We start from the raw sequence: 27,372 nt of genomic DNA on the forward strand, positions 1-27,372 counted from the left end.
GAGTACTTGTGGCACCTTTGAGACTAACAAATTTATTTGAGCATAAGCTTTCGTGGGCTAAAACCCACTTCAGATGTATGCAGTGGACAATACACACACAGAACATGAAAAAATGGGGGTTGCCATACCAACTCTAACAAGACTAATCGATTAGGTGGGCTATTATCAGCAGGAGAAAAAAAAACTTGTAGTGATAATCATGATGGCCCATTTCAAACAGTTGACAAGAAGGTGTGAGTAGCAGTTGGGGGAAAATTAGCATGGGAAAATAATTTTTAGTTTGTGTAATGACTCATCCACTACCAGTCTTTATTCAAGCCTAATTTAATTGTGCCCAGTTTGTAAATTAATTCCAGTTCTGCAGCTTCTCGGAGTCTTCTTTAATTTTTTTTTTGTTGAATATATTTTGTTATATATTTATATCTTCCTTCTGTATTTTCCACTGCATACATCTGATGAAGTGGGTTTTAGCCCACAAAAGCTTATGCTCAAATAAATTTGTTAGTCTCGAAGGTGCCACAAGTACTCCTCGTTCTTTTTACATCAATTCTTGTTAGAATCCCCTAGCATTTCACCACCAATGTCAATGGTGGCCAGTAGCACCAGATCTTCCCTGATTGTGTAGGGACTCCTACATTTTGCAGTTCTGTGTGATGGCAAGTAAGATGCCTTTTCTGTATTTTCAGAAACAGACAATGATTAAGAACTTGTTTTCCTTTACAAAAAATATTTTATTTTCTATAGAAATATTCAGTTTGCTGGTTTCTGTCTCCACATCATTTACTATTTAAGGGTCTTTGCACAGCAATGAGAGATTTTTTGCTCTCATTCACCCAAAGATCACAGAAGCTTTAGCTCAGCCTCTTCTTCCATAAATATAAATCCATATTTGAGACTTACTTTCTGGATGAATTTCTTTAGTAATTGATCTGTCTTTCTTAGATTCACATGGTTAGGGCCCCAGTACCAGTAATTATGCTGCCATTATAGCTATTTAAATATCAGTCCATTTTCACAAATAAACCCAATTTTCAAGAGAAGAAAAAAAATAAGATATGTACATCACAAATACTCATCACAATGAAAACTCAGTGGCTGACTTTGAATAGTGTCACACTTATTTGTGATCTACCATAAAACCAGTCACACACTCTGCACACATCTTGAAGAGATTATTTAAAATGGTAATAGCAACAGTGTTGCTCCACTGAATTTGTTCTATTGGCTATAATACTTAGAACAGAGGCCAGAATCTGGTGCTCATCAGAATTCAGACTTTTGGATTCTATGGATCCAAAAAGCTCTTCCCCCCATAATAGGGCAATTGTCTCCAGAGAACCTCCTGCTGGCAATGCCCTGCCTCCGTTTTCCCTTCCGGGCAGGGCCCCTTAAAGAACTCCACACAATCCAGAAGGTATGAGACAAAAGTCCCCCATTGAAGTCCTACGCTATAGAAGTTCAAATACATTCAAAATAAAGTCTCTTTTGCCCAGACTCCAGCTGGGCCCAGCCCTTCCTCCCTAAGGGACTGTCTTGTCCTGCTCTCTGAGCAACTGGAGAATATGCAAGGCTTGTCTGTACCCTCTCCCTGCTCCAGCCTCTGACTCTCACTAAAACTCCCCAATCTCCTCTCTCTTTGAGTCAGGAGCCCATTAATCTTCGTCCCTGGAGCTGAATCTCATCCCTGGAGCTGGATTCAGTCTCTCTCCTGGAATTATTAGTCCCTAGTCCTCATCCCCAGAGCTAGCATACAATCAAACAGACCATTTTACTTCTTGCAGGAGCCATTCTTACCCCCTGCAGCACTCACTGCTTTTCTCCAGGCAGCTACAACTCCTCAGGCTTTTGTTCTGCCTAACACTTCTAGCTCAAATACTAGGCTCATACTCCAGCTCCCTCCCCTAGGGTCTACCCCATGTGTCTCTCTGTTCCTCCCGTACATCCCCAGATCTGGCCTGACTTAATTAACTCATTCATTGCTACCTATCTGGGGAACTGAGAGGATCTTGGCACAGGTGCATTTCCCCTTCAAAGGGCCAGCCACCCTGTGTCATCCCCTTGATTCTTGAGCCACCATAGATTGTGAGGTCCTTGTAGCCATCCTGGAGAGCTCCTTCAGCTGCTCCTCAGCATGCAGCTTCCAGCAATAGAGATGAGGGGTGGGAAGTGAGCAACTCGGAGGTGCCCATACCTGAGCACAGTTCCACCAGCTATACCAAATGGCCTTGCACAGATAGCTGGGCTCTGAGTTACACAAGTGTAGAGTGTGTGTGGGGTGGGACAATGGGGAAAACCAGAGAAGACCTATGTTCACAAAGGGCACACAAGCAGCTTTAGGATGCAGCTTGGGGAGGACCGCATTCATTTGGAGTGTATCTCTAGGACCACCGGGGAACAAGAAAGGGAGTGTGTCCTACAATTTTCCTATTTCCTTCCACGCTCAATGCCAGAAGCAATGAAAAGAAAGGCAGGGGTCTAAAAACTACCACTGCCCCCTCCCATCTCACAGCAGCAGGGAAGGGCTGGACAACCCACAGCTTCTGTTGTGCTGTGGGTTAGACAAGTGAGTGGTAAAGGGATGGAGCTGTCCTTCCTGAAGCTGTCGCTGCTAGAACAAAATACACTGATAAACAGAGCGTACCAGCATATCCCACAATTCTATTAGTGCTACTTCTTTTTCCTTGCACATCGCTGAAAATATACTCATTCTAATCAGGCAGTGCATAGTTATTGAAAAGCTGTTAGAAAGACCAGGCTACATACTCAGGTTCTGTGAGTGGTGTTGTTTCATTTGGCTCATTTACTGGACTCCCGTCTTCATGATTGGTAATTCTTTCATCCTCTGTTCTCATTTCCACTATTGGCTCTTTTGATCCATCTTTCCTAAAAAATATTAAGAGTCTTAACCTCCATCATTATGGTCTCAGAATACATTACACTATTAATTACCATGATCCCTCCTTTCAAAAAGTCACTGAAGAAAAAGCAAAACCAATTATCAATGATTAACACTGGAATACGTTCAGCAGTTTTGCTCCTGATTTCTTACAACCTTCAAAGCATTCCTTCACTGTGGCTGTTTATCTGGCCTAAAAGCACACATGCGTACCATAAAATCTCAAAAGAGCATTTGTTTATGAGTACATAATAAATGGACAGCTTCTCGCTTGCAAAAGATCTTTACTGACTTCAGCAGAAGCAACAAGTAAAACATAGGGCTTGATTGTTATTTGCACTATGGCCCCTTTACAACACTCTGGCAGGGTACTGAGCCTTAAAGTCGGTATATATATATATAAAGCTATGGCCATTTTAGGGCTTCTCTCCACTGCTGTAGCAATGTAAAGAAGGCTTAGTGCAAAATGTAAATCTGACCCTTACTCATCAGACTTGAATAGCTCCCACCAAACATTTAAATCATCTTGAGAAATATATTTTTTCCTATCTCACACTTCTCTTGTTTACAAACAGATGAAGACCCCCCACCCTTATACTACTGGTTTTTCCCCCCCCATAAAATCACACGAATTCTAAGCAAATTTTGTGTTGGGGTGGTTGCTTGCTATGCACTATAACAGTGTCCAGCACAATATGTCCCCAATCTGGGCTAGAACATCGAATCACTACAGCAATACAGAAAATGATAATTAATAACTAATACAATTTTTATGTTAGAAATGCAGATCACTGTGTACCCCAAAATGTTGTCATCTTCCAATACAGAAAGAACAAACAAACATCCCTTTCCTCTCCTTGAGATCACATTCTGAATCCAGTTCCTAGGAACTGTAATCATTTGAATGCCGAAAACCCAGGACAACTGACATAAGTGGGCAATCACTCATCTTTAGCAATCTGATTTCTAGACCGGTTGCAGTCCAGAAATCAGCCTGGTTACTAGCTCCTTGAGCTTAGCCTGGGTCCCATGACAAGGGATATGTCTTAGCTTACCTCATGTCTTATATTTCTATATTGTTGCCAGAAAATACAGTATAATTCTTACACAGAGGTAAGAGCATTTGTAAAGTCTATCTGAAATATGGATGGAGAGCTCTAACCCTGAGTGGCTAGATATTCTCAGGAAGAGTCCTTCTTTCCTACCAGCTATGCAGACTGCTAGAGAGACAGGTAATGGGAGTGTAGCAGAAGAAATAGTGTAGACCATATTGACCAGCTAGGGATCTCTGTTACAGTAATACTCAACAGCCCTTTACATTCTGTAAAAAGGATGCTTAACCAGTGTTCATATACTTGTGAAAATGACATTTAATTTGCAATGCATTTAAATTAGTCAAACATTTATTTTTTTAAGGCATCAACTGGAAGTGATCAATTTAGGAAATATTTGAGTGTTAATTAGGAGCTAGCTAACTGCCAACCTTTTCATAGAGGCACACATTAGAATGAGGCTTACTTCAAGTACGGGCAACAATTATGGATCATAATTAGATTGATGAAGGGTCTTATAATTTCTACTGATTTTATCCTATATATTTAGAATCTTATTCCCAATGAAAAAAGTATATATCCAAATCCTAGAACATATGATTTTATTAGAAAGCAGAATGGATGTAGAATGTGCTTTCATTTATAAATAAATAATTTATATACACTATGCAGAAAAAAATACTAATTGCAGGAAACATCTTACTTTAGTTCTATCTTAGTTGCCTTGTAAATTCTGCATGGGCTATATTTCTACAATCAGTACATATGGAACATAGTTCTTGGCAATACATTTCTCAGAAATCAAATGTAATTAAAAAAATAAATTGAGAGTGCTACCTGCCCTACTGAAAAATATGCAAACATCCAATGTTTTATGTTAAGATGCCTAGTAGATGTGAAATAAATGGAAATTGAGACTGCTCAAGATTGTCTGGAAATTTTAGATTGTCCTGCATTACACTATATATGATGTGTTGAAATATGCTGAAATAAGGATATAGGACTGGGATCATAAGACAACAAGACAAGATTTGCATCTCACAAGACCATCCCAAGAGAAAAATAAACGTAAATAAATAAGATGTCATGCCTACCAGAAAAGAGTCTTGAAGAAATCTTAGCAGAAATCTCCTTTTTTATATGTGCTTACTGGTCAGCTTTGTATTTTCTTGAAGCTGCATATTGTTGGTAAATCAGATATTGACTGATCAAATGAATCTGGGTTTGCTACTTAGATATAAAATGCTTATCAATGACATTTGAAACTTTAGCACATTAAGGTCCTGATTCTGGAAATTACCTAAGCACATACTTAAATCCCTAAGTACTTATCCCAAAGCCTAAGAGCTTTGCTGAATAGGGATGAATTGCTAAATCAGAGCCTAAGAGCTCTGTTCTGTCTTTAGATGTTGTATCTATTGAATCTGAAGATATGGTGTTAATAGAAAAGGCGATGCTATTATTTTCTCTTATTGTAAGCCACATAAAGATAGTATACTTGCAGAATTTGTTACATGCCTACTCAATTATGCTAGATGGACATGTGAGAGAAGGAATGTTTTTAGATCTAAAATTCAAGGGAGGAAAACATTTCAAAAATGGGAGGAAGTTAATTATAGATATTATCTCCTTCAAATGCTTTGGAAACTTTGTAAAAATTGGGAAATAATCTTGACTTATATGACCAGGACATATATGGATGACTTCCATAGCTCTCATTGATCTCTCAGCATTTAAGGTCATTTCCTTCCACATAAATGACCTGTGCCTTCATATACCTCCAATGCATATGGCTCCCCCTGGCCCCCGGTAACTGGCATGCTGTTTCTTAGTCACTTATTTTATTTTTAGCTACTATTTGCAGTAGCATTTCAGCAAAATCCCACTTTCTATTAATTTATAGTTCCACTATGTCCTTCTGACATCTAACCTTTTTTCCTTTTTTTTAAATGCCCCCAAAAAGCATCATGTCAAATGGCAGTGATAGCAGCTGTTCAGCTTTTCTAGTGTTAGTTCTACTTGTTAAGATAAAATGTTCCTTCGCATACTTCACAACAAGCCAGTGTGCCCTTGTCTCTTTTCCCAGGGCTATTCAGTGGCACCAGTCTCGGGGGATGTACAGAAGTCCGAATTTTGGCATCACAGTTCACTGCATTTGGAGCTCCAGGACGAGCCGAGTGTGTGTGGCACTACAATGGCTCTATCATCTGTTCCCCATGAAAAAGGTGTTCCTGTACATATTAATCACTCAGGAACACTGTCCCTCTTATGGCAGAATAGTTTAAATAGCCAAAACAGGGAATTTTAAAATCTTTTAAAAAAGCAACATTTGCCATCAGTTACCATAAACCTGATATACCACCATTGTTGTCGTACAGTGCAAATATCAGGATAACATGAAGATCCATTGATTGTCCCATGTAGGAGAAATAACTTATGAAGCATGACTTTCGTCATATCGCAAACTTGACACAAAGGTACTATACACGTGTTGAACAGACAAACTTTGTTTTAAGCATTTTCCTGAGATATATTATTGATACTCACAGGTATGCAGCTTTTCCTTCTTCTAGTTCTTTACTCTTTCCACTGGAGCCACTCTTTTTCCCACAAATTCTCCTAGTGATGCACATGAGCAATCCACATTGCCGTACGAAGAAGCAGCTGACATCAGTCACAACAAGGATTAACAAAAGGGCTGCTACTCCTAGGCCAATGACTGCACCGAGCCCAAGGCCATTAAAAAGGGTGTCTTAAAAACAAAGAAAATATTAGAGTTTGTAAATAAAGTCTCTATTGGAATATAACATTTTTGTTCCAACAATTTAAGGAAGGCTTGGACTAAAAAGAAAAAGGAAACCCCAGTCTCACTAAGGAACCAATTTTAAATCAATGTAACTAATCAGGCATCAAAAATTAAGCATGCACATAAATTGCTGCAGGAGCATGGTCCTAAATACATAATCTCTTTATTTTATAATGTTTTCCTGTGAACCAAATTCTACACATGTGTAACTCCCCTTGACTTAAAGGGAAGTTGCCTATGTGCAAATGAAAGTAGAGATTAGCAGGTTAGCGGATTAAAAAGTTTATCCCCAAAATATAGATGATTTTGAGATTACATTCAGGTGTTTGAGAACAGGTTTAGCTGAAAAATAAAGAAGCTTTTTAGAACATGCGTTATCTAACTGATAATCCGTTATATCATATCATCCCACAACACCAAGGACTCACAATGTTAACATGAAAAGAAAAGGAGTACTTAGAGACTAACCAATTTATTTGAGCATGAGCTTTCGTGAGCTTCAGCTCACTTAACATGGAAACCCATTTTAAACATTATACAAACCTCAGTTTTTAAACTGAAAATTTAATAAAACACAAATTGCAAAGTTACTTAAATAGGATTATTTTACATTGAGAAGGAGGCTTCAAAACCTGTATTTTCCCCTTAAAAATCCAGGTTTGAATTAAAATTGAAAGAAATGTGTTAAAAGAAGTAAACATGGGCCCTAATCCTGCAAACACTTACACACATGAGTAGTCTAAGAGAAGTCAGTAGGACTACTCTTATGAAGAAAGGTATGTGTATTCTTAAATATTTTCAAGATCAGGGCTTTGTCTTGCTCTCACCTGCACCTTAAAAAAAAAACACTTTAAAAATAATTGTGAAAAAAGCATTTTGCAGTAGATTTGAATACCTATACTCTAGAGTCCGAGGCAAAGCTAATTTCTGGATGTACACATCTCTGGAGACTGGCTTTTTAATGGCAATGCAGGGTAAATTGAATTTTACACTAACACCTACCAGTGAGAGAGAGAGAGAGGGGTTTAGGAAGGTCATAAAGTTTTATCTGCGTACAGAAGAAGAGGAATTGTGTCTGATCTCTGAGGTTGGAAAGCACCTCAACAAGAGCTCATGACATGAGGACTAAGGGATCTAGATAAAAAACAATGGGTAGTGGTATCCTAGCCAGTGACAGAATCCATACATAAATTGACTATTGCTATGCTTCTCATGAGTAAATTACACAAGGAAGTACTAAATAGCCCACAGCAGTGTGTTGTTGCTTGCTCTGTGCTATCTTGCCTAGCAACGATGTTCCAGATATCAAGTCAGCAAAGTACTGATACCCTCCCAGCTGCTCGAGTAAGGGAAGGATTTTGTTTGACAGTAGTCTAAACAAGCACTGTGATGACACAGAGCAAAATGTATAATCGCAAACTGGCAAAGACTTTGACGGTGTTTTTACCTGTCTCTCTCCACCCCTCTACCCCGACCAGCACTGCCAATATACTTTGGAACAATCTTAGTTAAAGCACATATTTTGTAGATGGATTTCTATTTTTTGCTTAAATTCCTTAACTAAAATACAATGTATTTGGCCATTATAATAAGTTGATGTTGCTTGTATATACTAAATCACTGCGTTATTTTAACAGGAATATATGCTTCATTAATGTATGTTATGGAGCTCTAAAAAGGCTGTTTTAAAAGGAGCTGGGTTTTTCTAATTCTGTTGCAGTCAATGTCATGCCATTTTGTATGGGTTATTTTATTATAACACCATTATTTAGAAGTTTATCATGCAATAAAACAGAATTCAGTATTTTTCCCTTTGAACTCTTTTCCCAAAAAGCGTAACATAGAAAGGAAAACACTAGATAACACCTACACTGCTGGCATAGCCCCAATGAAAATAATGCATCATTTATGCAATGTCCCGGCCAGCAGTCTTGGAATCCTGACATTTGAAATGAATTAGTTTCTTTATTTTTGATGTAAAATTTCCAAGTTAAAGTTGCCGAGTGTGACTTCTAATACTTGAACACATTAGATAAAGACTGACATGCCTTGACTTACAGTACCCCTGTAACTATGAAATGCCTATACAGTCAATGGGTAATTTACATACAAATATATTTTGAATTAATAATTTAATCCAGATTGTCAAAAAGACTGAACTGTGCACACAGTCAGACCTTATGGAAAAATATAGATTTTAATAGTGATGAAACCAGCAGAGTCCTATAAAATGTAATGAGGTTCTAGAGAAATGGCTCTAAATACCTACAGAAAGTAATATTAAGTGAGGTCATTTCTACATAGTTTTGAACCATCCTATAGACTTTTGTGGAGTGGAAACTGTGCCCAATAAAATCAAACAAACATCCACCCATCTCTGGAAAGAGTCTTGTTTTATAGGTCTGTTCCATAAGGAGCTAAAACTCCCACAAAAGTTTATTTTTAAATTTCAACCAAGTATCATTATTATGTCAGAGGATAATGTGTGTCAAACTTTCAGCCAGAAAAGACAAGCAAGCACCTAGTGATTGAGGAGGCTGCATAACTAATTCTTCCTGATCACAAAAACCCAGCCATCTGAGGAAAATGCCTATTACCACAGCATTGGTGTCCTCCACAAGGAGATTCTGGCAATTGTTTATGATTCAGGATTGGCTGAGACATCTTCTGAGTCATTAATATTTGATTGATGTATATTTGTCTGCCTCTTTGTGTTAGAGAAGTTTCCCTTTCATTTTCAGCTGCCCCCCCCCCCACCCCATCTGAATGTTTGTAAGTAAATTATGCAGATGCAAAAGATCTGAATAGGTACTTATGCCAGGAAATGAAAGACGCTGTATATTAATCAATGTATCACTACAGTCTCATCTGGTATCAACAGTTTTCAGAAAAAAAAATATCTATGCAGAAATCAATGTATATTTTTTTTAAATGACATTGTCCTGAATCTCCTGGAAGGAGCTTCTTCCTTCCCGTATACCTACAGAATGGTACAGCAGAATCAATAACTAATGAGGGTGACCATTGGCAGGGACGGGGAACATGTCACATGCTTCACTGCAGTACATGGTTCCAAGAGCAGTGTTTTGGTGTGAGGTGTTGGTTGGAACGTATGCTTGTTAGGAAGAGGCACACATAGCTTAGTTTTGGAGGGACAGTAAGATGTACCCACAACAGGGCACCGTCTGCAGCCATCATATGCTCCCATAGCAAGATGGCTCAGGGACAAACCACACCAGTAGCAGTCTGCTTCCCCACTGCCCTACTCTTACTGTGTGCTGGTACAGCACCCTGCACAACGGGGCTCAGATCTCAGCTGAGGCCTACAGGTGCTACCACAGTATTACTTCGACTACTAACAAGAACATTTCTATAGCGCTCAGTATTTCCTGTTTCAGAACTGAAATGATTCATCCACATAACAGACATCAATAGGCGCATTAGCGCAAGAGCATTTTATTATACTTGGGTTTTATAGCTTTGACTATAAGCACACATAGAGCTTTCTGAGATCTGAAAGTAATTCGTTCTTTCATCTTGTTACCTGCTAGCTCCTACACATAAAACATAACTAAATGCTTAAAACCTTTCTGACTTTATCTTAGATAACATGACTCCAGTATTTGCAGAATTCCTTTTACTATCCTATACTACAGAGGCACCACTGCAAATATCGAGGACATGCTATCTAGTCATCAAAAGCAAAAAGCACTGTTTTGGCAAACTAAATTTAAAAAGCAGATATGACAAACTAATGTAATGTTGGATTTAAATCTGAATCTCATAAATTAATCCTTTCTATTATTTTTGTTCTTTTGCTCTGACACAGATATGGGCTGTTTTTTGTTTGTTTGCTTTTCTACTTTATCTCACTAAGAAAATAAACAACCACTTTTTACATTTTAGGTTCTTGAAGCAAAGCCCTATTTCAGTAACTTTTCAAGTTCATTTCAGTTCAGGCTATTCATTCCGAGATTTACATACTATGTATCAACAAGACCGAAAAACAAGAGTGTTGGCACAACATGTTATCCCAAACATCCTTTACTACATACATGACTGGAAGAAACCATGTACTGAAAATAAGAAAAAAACCATGGTTTAAAATCTAGGAAAAAATGCTCATTTTTCTCTTCTTCACTCTTTCCTTATACCCATACTTTATTTGGGCTTGATAATCTGTTTTCTACTTAAGAAAAACTCGCAGTAAAGTCAGTGAGCATTTAGGATGTGAAAGGCATTCAGGGTGAAGCTCTTAGAATGCATCAATGGAGGCTCCATGTCTCAGGATCAAGCACTCATTATGGGTACAATTCATTCAGCATATTATTTATTGTGATGATTATATTTCCTTGTGCAAACATGCTTTGGATAGGCAATATTAACCCTAGCGGGGCTGTGATTCTGGGAAGCCCATCACTGGCCTATGTAAAGGAAGTGGAGGCTCCTTACCCTCTCCCCCTTTGATTGGGTATAGAGAGGCTAATCACTCCTGCCTTTCTGAAGCTCTGAAAAGTAGGTGCCGAATCGCCTGAAATGAAAATGTGAAAAAATCCATGAAATATTTCATAATTTTTCACTATTTTGTATAGCACTAATGGTATCCCAGCATGCATCACTGCAGTTCTCTGAACATCTGTCCTTTGTGATGTAATAGATCAAAATGTGTAGGTGTTCACTTCATCGTGAGCTCAGTCTTCAATAGCAATTCTGGAAATACATCAGCCCTACTAGTTACATAGATTTGGACTGTGCTCCTGAGAGACCCAAGGGAACTTTCCAGACATGGATCTCCCTCAACCCATGCAAATACACGCTGGACTTCACAGCCCCCAACCAATTCTGGAACCCAAGAAGAGTCTGGGGACTGCTCAGGGGCGTGGGTGCTGAAAGACCTGGTCAGTTTAAGGAGAAGTGACAGGCCAAAGCTGGGAGAACCGCTGATGATTTCTGGATTCCAGCAGGATCCACCAAGCTTAAGAGGCAGGCCTTGTAGTCTGGTCTACAGGAACCGGGCAAGCCTACTCCCCTCAATGGAACAATGAGGGGGAATCTGCATGAAACAATCCTCAAAGTAAGTCCATCCTCTCAAGTCTCTGCCAAATGATTTAGTGCAGAAGATGATGATGTGGCCCATAAGATGTGGCATACTGGTTCAGAACTAACTTCCATCTAGCCAAGTATCCTGACTGACAGTTGTCAGCACTAGATGCCCCAGAGAAAGGAAAATTAAACTCTGTAGGCAATAATTATGTTGTAACCCACTTGCAGAATTTTCCTCTTCCGACCTCTTAGTGTTCAGCTTATATCTTGAGGTATAAGGTTTGTTTTTTATAATTTAAAGAGCCTGTGTAGGTTCACTTCCCACATATAAATCTCTAATACTTTTGTGAATCCATTAAGATCTTGGGCCCAATGTTTCAACCGTGGCTGCTAGCTGCTCCATATATAAGAACCTAACTTTAGTTTGAAAATTATGGATTCAGCATTATCATGTAGCAATGAGTTCCACAGGTTAATTATGAATTGTATATATAGTATTCCCATTCATTAGTTCAAAATTTTCTCCATACAGTAAATCTTTGTTTTGTTTCCTCATTATCATTCCTTAGTTTCTCTTTGCTTTGACCCTTTCCTTCCCTCACTTCTGACCTCTGTTTTTCTGACTGCCTCCCCCTTTCTTTTCCATTCATTCTGTCTCGCCTTTTCTTCTTCTTACTACAGCAACCATGTGATCCCTCTTCTGTCCTTGGTTTCCTGATATCTGTGTCTTTTCTGCCCCCTTTATTCCTTCATGAAGACTTATTTTTAGAATACTTGACCCTAGTTAACAATTTTCCTCATTTTGCTTCTGCACACCTATCTTCCTGGTTTACCAACTCCACCAAAGTCTGAGGCTGGACTTGATGGTTGGGATGCCATAGGTTTGCCATCATTGCTTTTCTAATAATGATGGACCCATTATCCTATCCTGTCATTCCTTACTATGGACATTTAGGAATAAACATTAAATTAGTGCAAAAAATGCATCTGCTTTTGCTGCTTTTTTTCCTTTCTGTTTCTGAATTATTGTTTAAGGATGTGATTTTTCAAAAGTAACCAGCACTGGTTTAACTCTGCTCCCACTGAAGTCAATGGGACTCAGCGTTAGCCTAACTCAGCTTCCAGTGAAGTCAACGGGACACTTTTCAAAATGTTCCATAATGTATCATATTGACTTAAAGTTCTAGTTGCCTTCTGTGAAGAGCTACAATAGTAATATATGTTTAGATTCTTTATGTGCATGGCTTCCCTATTATATTGAACAATTAATATACATCCTATTAATTCTATGTTAATTTGAGTGAATTGAGTCTGAGCATATTCCTTGAAAGGTTTATTATATACCCATCTTTAGTAATCGAACCATAACCATACCTTTTAAAACACTGATCTGAAAAAAAAAAAAATCTATATTTGTCATGCATTTTGATTGTCATTTGTCAAATCAATGCTGCTTTTAGTATAATATGCTTTTAATTGCACAGAATGTGGCATTAAGAATATGATATACATTAACGTCATGATAATGAAAGGAACTGCCAGCTTCAAAAAAGCACCATGTGCATCCACTTCTTCAAATAAATACTTATCAGAGGACAATGATTCATGAAACTTTAATAATAAAAGTGGTACAAGTTCTTAAAATAAAAGGTGGAAAGTTTTGGCAAACTCTTCAATACTGAACTGTATTTTCAACATCTAGTAATACTTTTGTTTAGCATCAGAAAAAAGTTTTAAATAAAGTAGGTGGGACAAAAAACAGAGGAATTCGGCAATTAATTCAGAACTTCCTCCTAAGTGGGGAGAAATGAGTGGAAATACTTAATTTTGTAGACTCCAACTAAGTATTTATTGATTCCAAAACTTGTGCTTTATGTCCACCCCTGTAAGTAGTTACTACAGGTATTCTGAAGGCTGCTTTCACTTGAATATGCACACATAGCTGCACAAGGGCAATTCATATACTGTCCTCTACATCCAGAACACAGAATCTATTGCTTGTCCACAAGGGGATAGCATTCTTACAGGCAAAACTTGTGTATTCAAATAGATTTTGTTTGTGTAAATTCTATTGCTTGCATGTCCATGTATCACCTGTGTATCATGCCTTCTGTGATAGAGCACAAAAAGTACACATACAGGTACTTATGCACAAAATTGTACATACACAAATGATACTTGAGACCCCCTCCCCCATAGGAAAAGCCACCTTTGCACTTACAAGTGTTTTTATTATTTTTTCCTCAATTGCAGCTTAAAAATATTGGAGCTGATTCTCCATTGCCCTCAACCTTGCAGTTATTTATACCAGTGCAAAGTAAGTGCAATGGTGTAAAAGCCTGCCATTCCGATGTAGCATTTTACACCCATTTTGAACTGTGTAAATGACTGCACAAGATGTAGCGCAGTGGAGAGTCAGGACCATTGTATTATACCTAGAATCCACTAATTCCTTCAAAATACTGTGCCCCTCTCCCCCTCCCAACAAAAAAAAAAAAAAAAAGGGAAGAGTCAGAAAGCTGAAGGAACTGATAACTATGTGGTAGAGAGATTTTGTGAAACTACTAACAAAGAAGGTGGCAGGTGGAAGGAATTACCTTGTTTGTCCTCTTTCACACTCTTGTACTCATTGCAATAGAGGTTGTCCATGATACCAAATGGCTGGCATCCCCACATCAAATATCCTTAAAAACAGTATCTAAAGTCACACTAGATATTGTTATTGCATCTATAAAGGCTGGGACTTAGCTTTGATTTAATGGCTTCTTATTTAGTTCAGTAAAAACTCTTGCTTTTGATTTTTAAAAAAAGTGTATCTTTTGACAGGCATTCAAATAGCAAGAACGTAGTATTGCATTATTTCAGACACATAAGGATAATGCTAAATATTATCCTTTTCTAGACTGTAAAACTGGAAAATAGTATCTGACCTTATAAGATTCATGTGTTGGGATTTAGCGGTTTAGGGCTAGACAGTACAACTCTTACTCATATTGGTGAGTAATTAATGAGTAGTACCAACTGAATTCCATTGTACTATCTGTGTGATAAAGTGTTCAGCAGAGTGAGGAAGCCTTATAGAACAATCTTTTACATTAGACTCTTATAAATTATTACCTTTTTATTAGAATTCAGATTACATATTCCATTTATTCCTCCTCACTAGGGGCCTGCTCCTGCCCTCATTGCAGTCAATAACAAAACTTCAATTATGTAGGATTGGGGACTAGATTCTTAAATGCCTTATATTGCCATTAAAGAATAAAGCAACTACTGTCTAGCTATCTAGTTTCTGAGCCGCTACACTTCACTATCATTCCTTACCAATGTAAGTTGGCAAAAAGAAAAGGAGTACTTGTGGCGCCTTAGAGACTAACCAATTTATTTGAGCATGAGCTTTCGTGAGCTACAGCTCACTTCATCGGATGCATACCGTGGAAACTGCAGCAGACATTATATACACACAGAGATCATGAAACAATACCTCCTCCCACCCCACTGTCCTGCTGGTAATAGCTTATCTAAAGTGATCATCAAGTTGGGCCATTTCCAGCACAAATCCAGGTTTTCTCACCCTCCACCCCCCCACACACAAACTCACTCTGGATGGGCTATTACCAGCAGGAGAGTGAGTTTGTGTGTGGGGGGGTGGAGGGTGAGAAAACCTGGATTTGTGCTGGAAATGGCCCAACTTGATGATCACTTTAGATAAGCTATTACCAGCAGGACAGTGGGGTGGGAGGAGGTATTGTTTCATGATATGTGTGTGTATATATAATGTCTGCTGCAGTTTCCACGGTATGCATCCGATGAAGTGAGCTGTAGCTCACAAAAGCTCATGCTCAGATAAATTGGTTAGTCTCTAAGGTGCCACAAGTACTCCTTTTCTTTTTGCGAATACAGACTAACACGGCTGTTACTCTGAAACCAATGTAAGTTGGATTTTCCTGTGTCTTCTGTGTCCAATACTTATAGAGACAGAAGTATACAGTGTGTACAGAAGTGCAAAAGTATTCTAATGATGGGCCATGAAGGAAACAACATTTGTCCAGGTCCAGTCAGTCAAATAAGAAAATGGTTTTGAATGTTCAGTTTCTTCTGTTGGACATTAAAGAATCAATACTTCTTTTTTCTGGTCAATTCTGGTAAAAAAAATTCTGGTAAATTCAGTGTTATTTTTGATGGAAATGTATATATGAGTTTGCCAATGCTGTGACATTTTGACATGCAAATCAAAAGAAATTTATGATGTGCCTGAGTTTAATTTCAAAGGCTCAGATATTGAGATTATATCTTATTCAATACTTCATGAATATGAATAGTTTGGAGTCTGAAAGGCCAGTAGTTGGACATTTGTCACCATTTACTCTTTCCTTTCACAGACATACAGTTTTTGTATGTCTAACTCACAGGAGCAAATCTAGAGAGAGAAGATAGGTGAGGTAATATCTTTTATTGGATCAGCATCTGTTGGTGGAAGGGACAGTCTTTCTAGCTTACCCAGATGTTGTCTTCAGGTTTGGGATACATACTCAGTGGCATAGCTAATTAGAAGGTGGAACAGATTGTTTAGGGTAAGTAGTCAAAACATATTTTAAGGGCCCATTAAAGGTGCAGTCGCCCATTAACACTGCTGTAGTCATAGGACAAAGAAGGTTAGTGGGTTACAAATGGTTGTAATAAGCCTTAAAACCAGTGTCTTTATTGAAACGATGATTTTTAGTGTAGAGCAAAGTTTTTAATTTAAGCTCCCAGGTTCATCTTTTGAAAGTGTTGTGCAGGTTTCCTTTGAGGGTGAGGACTGATAGGTCAGACATGGAGTGATCAGTTTGTGAAAAGTGTTCATCCACAGGTGATATGGTATTTTTGTCTTTTATCATTTTCCTGAGTTCATGCAAATCTGTCATTTTACAACAGCATAGCTCTTATTTACTAGTGAACTATTATAGGCTAGCACAGGAGGCATTCCTGTCCTAGCTGTCTTTTTTTGTAGCAGTTGTCACCTGAGATGTTGATGATGACTTCAGTTTGACAAAAGTATATTGTGTATTTTTATCTTATTTCTTCTTTGCTATATGTTTCTATTTTGTACAATTTATCAATAATTATTGCTGCATTATTTTTGGATATACACATAAAATAAACTATAAAAATTAATATTTGAGCATAGTGCTGAGATTCAAGACCATCTGAGGTCTTGCATAGTTGTAATTGTTTTGTAAATAGAACTAGGGGAAAGAAAATTAAAAAAAAATAATTACATGAACACCTTATAATGAAAGAGAAAAGCAGTCCTGCTTACCCATTCAGCCAGTCAGGAGCACCTTCCTTTCTCCCTTGGTCCCTGCCAACAAATGAATCTATTCTGTCCAGCAGCTCCTTTTATGTGAGCCTACCGGGCTCTGATTGGCTGCCCCCTGCTGCCTCTTCTCTGATTAGCTGCTTTCTCAGAGTCTCTCTAGGCAGCCTGGAGGTCCCACCTCTATTGCTCTTACCTGAGTGTGGTAGGAGCATGAGGCCTCCAGCAGGGGGCCTCTGAGCCGAGTACACCCTGTCACAATAACCAGTTATGCCTTGTGTTGCTTGATACGTTCAGCAACACTCTGATTCTGATGGTCTTTGTGAAATAAGATCACCATATAATTCCGCCTGCTGTAGATATACTGTGAATGTTAACCCAAACTCTTTCCTTGTCATTATATGACAGCAAGTCAAATGCCTACCAAATGCCCCAGTAATAAATTAGCTCATTGCTAGTTATGGCCATAAGCCAGCTAACACTGAAGTCAGTTGCATGACTTCAATGACAAAAGGATCAGATATGGAAGTATGTGCTGTAAATAACAGAAAATGTGGGTGGAGGAGGGGTTGATATTTTCAGTTTCATAGTTGAGAGTGTCCATTTTAGAGCTGATACAGTTTCTGAGCTATGAGTATCAGAAATGATGCTTATCAAGAATGTTATGCTTTTCTTGTAAATCCAAGAGAGGCTTTCCTTTGAATTATATATACCGTAATTACCTCTTGTAGAAAAGCAGTCTTTCCAAATGCATTTGTCCTCTACTTTTTAGGCAAGGATTGTCCCTTAATGACCCTTTTAGACAAATGAGTTATTAGGGCTTAATTCTCCTTTACACTAAAGCCCTTTTATACCATTCTGGCAATGTAAAAGGATCTAAAAGTGGATGTAAATGAAATAGCCACAGTGGTGTACAGGGACTTCAGAGTCCAGTACAGGGGTGTCCAACTGATAGCTCTTGAGAATGAAAGTGCTAACAAGAAAATATATATTTTATTGTTAATTGAAATGCCTTCCTGGAGCCATGGCTTTTGATATTTAAAAAGAAGGCTTTGAATTATCCCTGGCGCCTCAAATCACCCTCCCCCCCCCCCCCGGTAGTTCCAGGAGCACTTCTGCTCTGACCTGGGAGTACTTCATGCAGCTCTGGGTCTTTCCTTTCTGCAGCTGCTCAGCAGCTCCGCGGTGGATACCTGCTGTGTCATAGGGGAGGAAGAAGTAAGGGTATATCTACACCACAATATAAGCCCAGGGTTCAAACTCAGGCTTAACCCTCTTCTGGCTACACATAAATTGCGCTAAACCAGGGTTCAGTCCCAAGACATCACTGTGTTGGAGGGTCCAAATCTGAGTCAGGTCAAGCCCTATTGCTTTGCAATTTAGATTCAGTGCTACTGGATTTGTGCTCTGGGAGTCCACCAAAAGTATCGCACAGACTGAATTTCTTTGTCTTCTGGACAGTCAAAGTTTCCCACACTGCACCACGAACAAAGAGCTACAATGGCCACGTTGGAAGAGCACTAGGCAGTCTGGGATATGGGTGGTTAAATTTTGGCCTGCGTAATGCAGTGTAGATGCCCTTTGTTTGTAGTGCAGTGTGGGAAAACTTGACTGTCCACCAAACTTGACCTTCCAGAGGACTTAGAATTTGGACAACGCAATTGTGGGATACTTTTGACAGACTCCCAGAACACAAGTCCAGTAGGATGGAGGTTACAAGTGAGTGTACACACTCAAGTTTCAGGTTAACAAACCCAGGATCTGCTACCTTGTGTTCTAACTCTGGGCTTTTGTTGTAGTGTAGACATACCCTTGGTTGCTCAACTACCTGCTTCCCTGCTAGATTGTGAGTGCCCCAGAAACATCCAGATAGACCATTGACTAGTTCTGCCTGGGCCTAGTGCCTAGCAAAGAATGGCTGTCCTTTTGCACAGAGCCATCTGGGGCAGCCCAGGAGAGGTGGAAAGGAGAAGAAACTGAAAACCCAACAACCAATTATCTGATTATCTGCCCCGGAACAGGTTGCTTCAAATTTATGCCAGCTGACTATGTACTAGCTGGAAAAGCCTGATCACTACATCCTTCAAAGTGCAGATTGTGGCTCCTTGGCCTTCTTGAAATAAAAATTTGGCTATATATAATATGGCTGAAAAGGTCTAGTTGGATACTCAACTCTATCTCCACTGTCATTACAGTACTTGAAAGATTTATTAGGCTAGGGAGACAGACAAGTATGCACAACATTAATTATGTGAAAGGGAATGCTGTGTGTCTCTCCTTAAAATAAACATACACACAAACACAAAAAAAAAAAAAACACACAGGAGGAATTCATCATTTATATTCTTCCTCAGAACATTCCCTGTTTTAGGGAAAAAAAGCCAAATTAAAAAAAACCTCCTGTATATTGGGTAACATTCACACCTCATCTATCCTGAGAAAACAACATTTTTTTGACAAGTGCATCTATATGAGTGCACATGAATTTACTGAGGAGGAGATAATCTGATGGGCAATATCATGCCATCAGTCTTTAAACAGGCCTCCCCATTGCCTTCAAGCATACATTTGCTTAAGTAGCAATGACACACTAGTGACCCATCTAAAGATAATGCAAAATAAAGGGGTAGAAGTATTCTGAGAGTGTAGCTGAGCTAAGGTATTAACAAGTTTCGTCATAATTTTTACTCTCTTTACCATTAGGAAGTGACACCCATAACCTGGACAGTTTTTGAAATACAAGGTGGAATTGAAATTGGTCATTAAACATACTTCCAAATTTGTGATCTTTGTGGTTTTTATTTCAGGGGTTAATTTCCATATAGGCATGGTACCATAGCAACATTTATTAAGAATAAAGATTTCTGGCTTGATCCCAATTGATTTCATAACCTGAAAAAACAGGGGAAAAAATGGATGACAGAAAATTGCATTGAAGGAAGGCACTAGGGTCTTAAAGAAATAGGGACAGATCATCAGTGTTAAATGCTAACACAGAAACAGCATCTTGGAGCCCTGTATGTATTCATGTCCCCTTGACTTCAATGGCCATTTCAGTTATGCAGGGCTTGGAGGATTTGGCATTTAATAGTGATGTCCCTTCAATGCAAATCCTTACACCAACTCACGCTGGATGAGGATGAACATGAATTCAATCACTAACACAAAGACTTGAGTTTTAGGCCTGGATTTTCAGCTGCACCAGTACTGCACACAGCACAAGAAGGGGCAAAGCTGGCTCTAAGCCAGCTATATGATCACATGACCACTGGAGGCTGCCCTTAGTTATATCCAGCTGCAACAAGGGTCATTCTTCAGCTGGGGATCTTTAGAACACACCCAGCTCTCGGAATGCCCTCTTCTCCTTCCTACATGCTTCCTCCACTGGGAAGCTAAGAGGGGATAGCGTAGAACCAGCCCAGAATTCCTCCATACTGTATCCAACTAGGGTAGTTTTTGTGCCATGAGCTCTACCACTGACTCATTATATAGCCCTAGGTAAGTGACTTAACTTCTGTGCTTGGTTTCCTAATTTTAAATTGGGAACAATATCATTTACCTACCTATCTCATGGAAGTGTTGTAAGGATCAGTGAATGTGTGTGGAGGTCTTTGAAAAGGTATGGCTTTATATAAGTGTTGTATTACTATGAAGTGAAGAAAAAGGACAATGCCTTTGTCTTGCCACCTGTTGAACCCAAATCATGGTGTGTGCACTCCACGCAGTTTTGATTAGTAACCTTGTGCCAGCTGATAGTATTATTCAGAGAGAATACAGTCAGAAGGCCTGAAAGAGAAATAGGACCTATGTTAATTGGTCACTATATTTGGACTGACAAAGCATTTAAGAGTTCCGTGGGATTTTCTGCCTGTTCACTAAAGTTGGGGCAAATACAAATACAGTAGTTGTGAGCTCATCAGAACAATTTAAATTCTAAATACTATTGCACAATTACTGTAAAACCTAATCTATACAGTTTTTGTACTGTATAACTATTTTGGCTACACAGTGTGATTTTCTTTTTACACAAATAACTATGTCGGTAGAAGCCTTAATGTGAATGGAGTTATACCGCAATCAAGGTGCCTTCTATTTATTTAGCTTGTTCCCCTTTTCATATGGCAATAAGCTATACTATATAAAGCACTTTTATACTGTATAGTTAAAGTGGTACGACTTGTGCGTGTGTGTGTGGACAAGCCTTAAGGGCCACTAAAACCATCTCCAGGAAGAGACCAGTAGTAGCTACATAATTGCTCTTCTAGAAGAGTAGTGTAGCAGCCACCTAACATAAGCCAAAATAAGAATGGGGGAAATGGTATATATGGATTTTAGTGATAAAATATTGGTGTTAACTGTTGAAACAAAAATGTTGTCCATGAAGTTCCGAATTCTAATCAGCCAAATATGATATAAAGGAAATACAGGACAAGGACAAGAGGTTTCACCAGTAATAAAGAAAATACAGATAAGGATGCTTTCATTCAATTTTCTTTATTACAAAAATGGAGACAGAAAGGGTACATAAAATAAAATGGACATTGAACAACAAATGGAAGACATGCATAAGGTTACATACATTTCTGGACATTATGTTTGTAATGATGCTGAGGAACATTACATGTACAATATGCACACATTCTTCAGGGAAGAAGCTGAGGTGGCAGGAAATGCCAATAGAGCAGAATGTCAGTGAAACAAGAAAGGGATGGGGGGGAAATTAAAAGTTAATGTTTCACAAATTAATTATTAAAACCCCAGAAACTGTTTGTATTTAGAGTGTTTTTAGAAAATAGAAATTCACAGAGATTGTAGCAGTTAAAGTATTTTTCACACTAGCAGAGTGAACACATAGTGTATAACATTTTCAATGAAACAGTACTGAAAATACGCAACTGATCAGGTTTGCTAAGCTTGTGTTACATTTCAGTTAACGTGCATCCTGATAAAAATGACATGCTTTATAAAAATAACTATTTTCCCACGGAGAAAATGTGCACATTGGATTTGTAAAATAAATATGCTATACTGTTCATTTTAATAGCATAAAATACAGTGTGCCTCTAATGCCACATAATAATGCCAATTTTAGTTTTTCTCAGGATTATGTACTAAATATACACTGTATAAAATAAAGGTGTATAAAAATGGGTGTAACTAACACCAATTTTCAAACCCAGTGCTGGAAAAACTGTTAATTCCGTAGGAAAGTGCCTAAGGCCCCAGTCCTGCAAACATTTATATATGTGCTGAATTTAAACATATGAGTAGTCCCATTGACTTCTATGAGACAACTCAGATGCTTAAAGTTAAGGACATGCATAAGTGTTTGCAGGATTGGGCCTTATACAACTGCTCCTTGCCTACACGCTTTTATTTAATTGTATAAATTGCTTTTAGAAATATATTATATGATAGATACTAGTTTATAATCTGCTGATGTTTACCAAGTAGAGTCCTAAAATAATCATGCTACTCATGTGTTAATTTCTCAAACCTTAAAATGCCTGAACTTTCAACTAGTACATATAGCATATGAATAGTAAATTGGTACCCATCAAAAGGAGACTGTGATAACTTATTTCAGAGTAACAGCCGTGTTAGTCTGTATTCGCAAAAAGAAAAGGAGTACTTGTGGCACCTTAGAGACTAACCAATTTATTTGAGCATAAGCTTTCGTGAGCTACAGCTCGCTTCATCGGATGCATACTGTGGAAAGTGTAGAAGATCTTTTTATATACACACAAAGCATGAAAAAATACCTCCTCCCACCCCACTCTCCTGCTGGTAATAGCTTATCTAAAGTGATAAACTTTAGATAAGCTATTACCAGCAGGAGAGTGGGGTGGGAGGAGGTATTTTTTCATGCTTTGTGTGTATATAAAAAGATCTTCTACACTTTCCACAGTATGCATCCGATGAAGCGAGCTGTAGCTCACGAAAGCTTATGCTCAAATAAATTGGTTAGTCTCTAAGGTGCCACAAGTACTCCTTTTCTTTTTGTGATAAATTATATCATTCATTTGCTAATTCATATAAAATGCATAGGATGATATCACAGGTATATGTACTATTGTCTGTTAAACTTGTATCCTCTCAATTCAGATTCAGTCAGAACAATAATGCCATGCTCATCTCCTACAGATTAACATAATTACACTTAATTTAGTGAAGTAATTTTACTCTTTATTTTATGGGGAAAAAAATCCTCCCCCCATCTCCCCCCATAGAAATCTATGTAGACACATCTACACCACTGTACACTGCCATATTTTGTATTAGTTTTTCTACTAGTTTTCTATGGACTGATATGATTAGAAGTCAAAAATAGTTGGACGACTTCTTAAAAACCAAAGAGAGACTATTTGGAAAATGCATGGGTTAAAGGGATGACTTTGGAGGGATATTTGGCCTTGCACCATTAAAGTGACTCCTGCAAAGGTGAAATACACCCTTGCTCATAGTACCCATGAATGGGGTATATTCTTCACAAATGAATTGTGTGTTCCAAAGAAATTTACTTATATAGAACAGGTTTAGGGTGATGAAGAAATATTTACCTTAATGGTCTATTTCTATTACCTAAATACAGCTAACATTTATTATTAGACAATAGTTAGAAAATATACAGGTTTTCTAAGGATAAAATAAATGCTGGTCCCATCAAAGTCAATAGCAAAATTTCCATTGACTCCAGTGGGGCCAGGATTTCACGCAATATGTAATTTAAAATGTACATCTAGGGAATAACTGCACTGGTTACATTATATACTTCCATGGGGAAGGCAAGGCCCAGGCAATAATAGATTACATTATGCTGGCTCTTCTGAGATTTATTAGGAGCTGAAAGGAAGATGGGGTGCAACTATGCAAGAAGGAAGCACAATCCAAACAGCTGACCATGGAGCCTCAGTCGATCTCTGACTGCTGTTAACAGGGTACATGCTGAATATGCCACTGGTGTCATGAAAAGGAAGCATGCAAGTTAGGATGGTAAAATGAGGAAAAACAGCTGATTTAGAATGAAAATGTAGATGTTAAACATCCTGGAGGAGGGAAGCACATTCTGAATGTGATTCTGAGAAGTATTTTCCTTGTGTGAATCATTGCACGATGTATGTTCAGTACAGAAGCAAAGCATGAGAAAACCCAGAGAGCAGTCTCAATATTTTGATCACATTGAACACAGCTTGAGGTCTCCTCATGTTTACCCTTTCATGAAAACCTTTTGTCAAACAGGTAATAAACCATTTAGTGCTCACATTTGTATAGCTTCTTGATAGAAGCTGGAGATAATACTGTAGAGTCAGAGGCTCTATATAAGATATATATATAAGGCTTATATATATATATAAGGCTATATATGCTAAGTGTCCAATTCTGCTGATATTATACGTGCATTTCCTACGGTAGTGAATAGAACTGTTCTATACATAATGACCACAGCATATCAAGGATTGGGAAAACATTCTGGTAGATACAATAATAAACCATGTTTAATTGCAATAAATAATGTCAAGAGAATCCAATCATGTAAGTGCAGGCTTATTAATTGTTTTCCCTCTATTTTGCTTTGTACATTTGAAAAATGTGGCAAGACTTTAACAAGGAAAACACACAGGCCCAGATTGTTGACCCCGCAGAAACATAAAGCAGGCTTATTTTGCCTTAATGGCAAGCTGGAGATTCCCCCACAACTTTGGCGAATGGGGTGGGGGTGGGAGTGGTCATGGAGTGAGCACAGTGTACTCAGATGTTCTCCAGAAGCCATAGTGGTCTCTAGGAGGTCATTGTAGATGTCCACAAGACATAGCAGGGGTTTTGAGGCTGTTCTAACTACTTCCAAAGGCCAAACTGTCCCGCAACAACCCAGATGATCGAAGAAATTAAAAAAATAGCATATAGTCAGCTCCACCTGTTGTGGTTCCTGTGCAGGAGATTGGAGCCCATATCACGTAAATATTACAGTATAAGATTCCCTTTTGCCCTCTTATTCTTGTTTATTTAAGAAGATTATCCAGTAGAATCTCAGAGTTAGGAACACCAGAATTATGAACTGACTGGTCAACCACACACCTCATTTGGAACAAGATGTGTGTAGAAGGCAGCAGTAGAGAACAAAAAACAAAACAAAACAAAAATACCGTACAGTACTGTGTTAAATGTAAACTACTAAAAAAAGTTTTTAAAAATGATGTGACATGGTAAGGAAACTGATTCTGTGCTTGTTTAATTTAAATTAAGATGGTTAAAAGCAGCATATTTCTTCTGCATAGTAAAGTTTCAAAGCTCTATTAAGTGGATGTTCAGTTGTAAACTTTTGAAAGAACCATAATGTTTTCTTCAGAGTTACAAACATTTCAGTTATGAAGGAGCTCCATTCCTGAGGTGTTCATAACTCTGAGGTTCTATTTTATTAGCCTTCTCATTAGCTGGTTTTACACTTACAGTTGTATTTCAACACATTATGAACAACAACAGGAGGACACTGGGTGACAGGATCATGATTCTGAATTTGGCTCAGGAAATTACCATGCAGTTGAATTTGGTTATTTGCATACTATCCATCTATTATGTTATTACACTAATTTAAATGCTGTAAATGTCATTCTCTGTTTTTTAAATATAAAGTTTACATTTCCTGGGTTTTATTTCAGTGTTGTCAGCTCTCTAAATCCATTATAGCTTTGAAATGGGACTTTAGTGTGGTGATTGTTTATATTTAGCTAGAGACAGAATGTGGGTATGTACATCATACATACAAAAATGTAAACACACAAAAATACAGATAAACACATTTTATTTCTAATTTATAAAACATAGGTAGCTTTTAGTGTGTAGTATTATACTGTTTTTATTTCTCTTTTTAGCCAAATGTTTTATATTCCAATATCTCTGTTGTTATAAATAAACCATTGTACTCTGGCTTGTACTCGTATTATGTAAATCATTTGGCTGATAAATTATTTGTACATGTTTGTAACTTGTCAAAATTCAGGAAGCAAAAAAGATACAAAGGAAACCTCTTTGGGGAAGAATACAGTCCTAGACTTAAAAAGTTTTTTTTTTTTTAAATTGTAGCATATCTAGAATGAATAATACTAAAACTATTGTTGCTTTGAGTTGCATCACAATATTATGGAGGTTGTTTTTGTTTTTTAAAGTTCTCTGGGTCACTAATTAGGATTTCAGGCTCAAATTCAGTAGCAGTGTAATTTAGGACTTTAAATTATATTAAATGAAACAATGTCTAGGTACATGACAACACTGGGAAAATGTTACATTTTCAATCATAAAAGCTAAAAGCTTTTTTAGAATTACTATATTGTAATAATAAATTTACTTACCTAACATTTAAGTCCTAATGACAGCAATGTATCAAATTAAATCTGTGCAGATCTATATATCACTTAACTTTAGTTTGAGTTATCATCTGAAAGTTGATACGTATATACCTGGCAATTATTATTTCATCTGTAAGCACTTCCATTCTCTCTACTTCCCTGCTCCTTCTTGTGAGAAGGTATGATATTACAATTTACTGTATAATAATCCTATTTTACTAATGTTTTAAGGATAGGCTTCTCAAACTATATTACAAACCAATACATACATCTCTATATTATCTCAGGAAACTACACAGTCTGAGTTATAGACCAAGGGGTTATACTGGGCTTGATTCTCCTCTTACTTGCACTGGCTGAAAGACAATGTAACCTCATTAGGCCAGATCTTTGACCTTACTCTGGTGACACAGAGCAGCTGTAAGAACAGCTATTCATCCCTGCTGTAGAAGGTATAACCAGGGGAAAAGGAGTGGGGCCGGGTGTCCTTATACCCCATGAATCTCCAGCTGTACTAGGCAGCTAGCTGTAAGTTACCAATAGCCCCGAGATTTCTCTAATTTAACCTGGTGATTGTTCCAGTACCTAGTTGATCCCAGGGCCCTTTATTTTCCAGGGTGGAAAATATTTTCAGTGGCCACCCACCACCCAAATGGAGTAAGCTAAAAAACAATTCAGTTTTTTAAAATTTTTAAATAAACTCCATTATCACAAAGAAACAAAAATGGGGATTTGGTAACCGAATGTGATGATCTAGCGTCCAGGAATGTTGGTGCCTGGGACAGTTGCCCTGATTGCAGGCCCCTAAACCCAGCCCTAGTCCCAGGATCAGGAGAAGTACAAGTGATATAAAGGTTTCAGAGTAGCAGCCGTGTTAGTCTGTATTCGCAAAAAGAAAAGGAGGACTTGTGGCACCTTGGTTAGTCTCTAAG

The 27,372-nt window shown here is 38.0% G+C and overlaps 1 protein-coding gene across 1 annotated transcript in view; it reads right to left on the reverse strand.

The window, feature by feature from the left end:
• Positions 1-27,372, reverse strand: part of NCAM2 (neural cell adhesion molecule 2) — a 551,141-nt gene that overhangs the window by 15,910 nt on the left and 507,859 nt on the right. Inside the window, exons 16-17 of the mRNA XM_048868296.2 lie at positions 6,496-6,700; positions 2,764-2,883 (exon numbers count right to left, since the gene is read on the reverse strand). Coding sequence (XP_048724253.2) covers positions 2,764-2,883; positions 6,496-6,700 — 325 coding nt within the window. The remainder of the gene's footprint in view (positions 1-2,763; positions 2,884-6,495; positions 6,701-27,372) is intronic.

The sequence above is a fragment of the Caretta caretta genome, chromosome 1 (assembly GCF_965140235.1).
Source record: "Caretta caretta isolate rCarCar2 chromosome 1, rCarCar1.hap1, whole genome shotgun sequence".
NCBI classification, from domain to species: Eukaryota; Metazoa; Chordata; order Testudines; family Cheloniidae; genus Caretta; species Caretta caretta.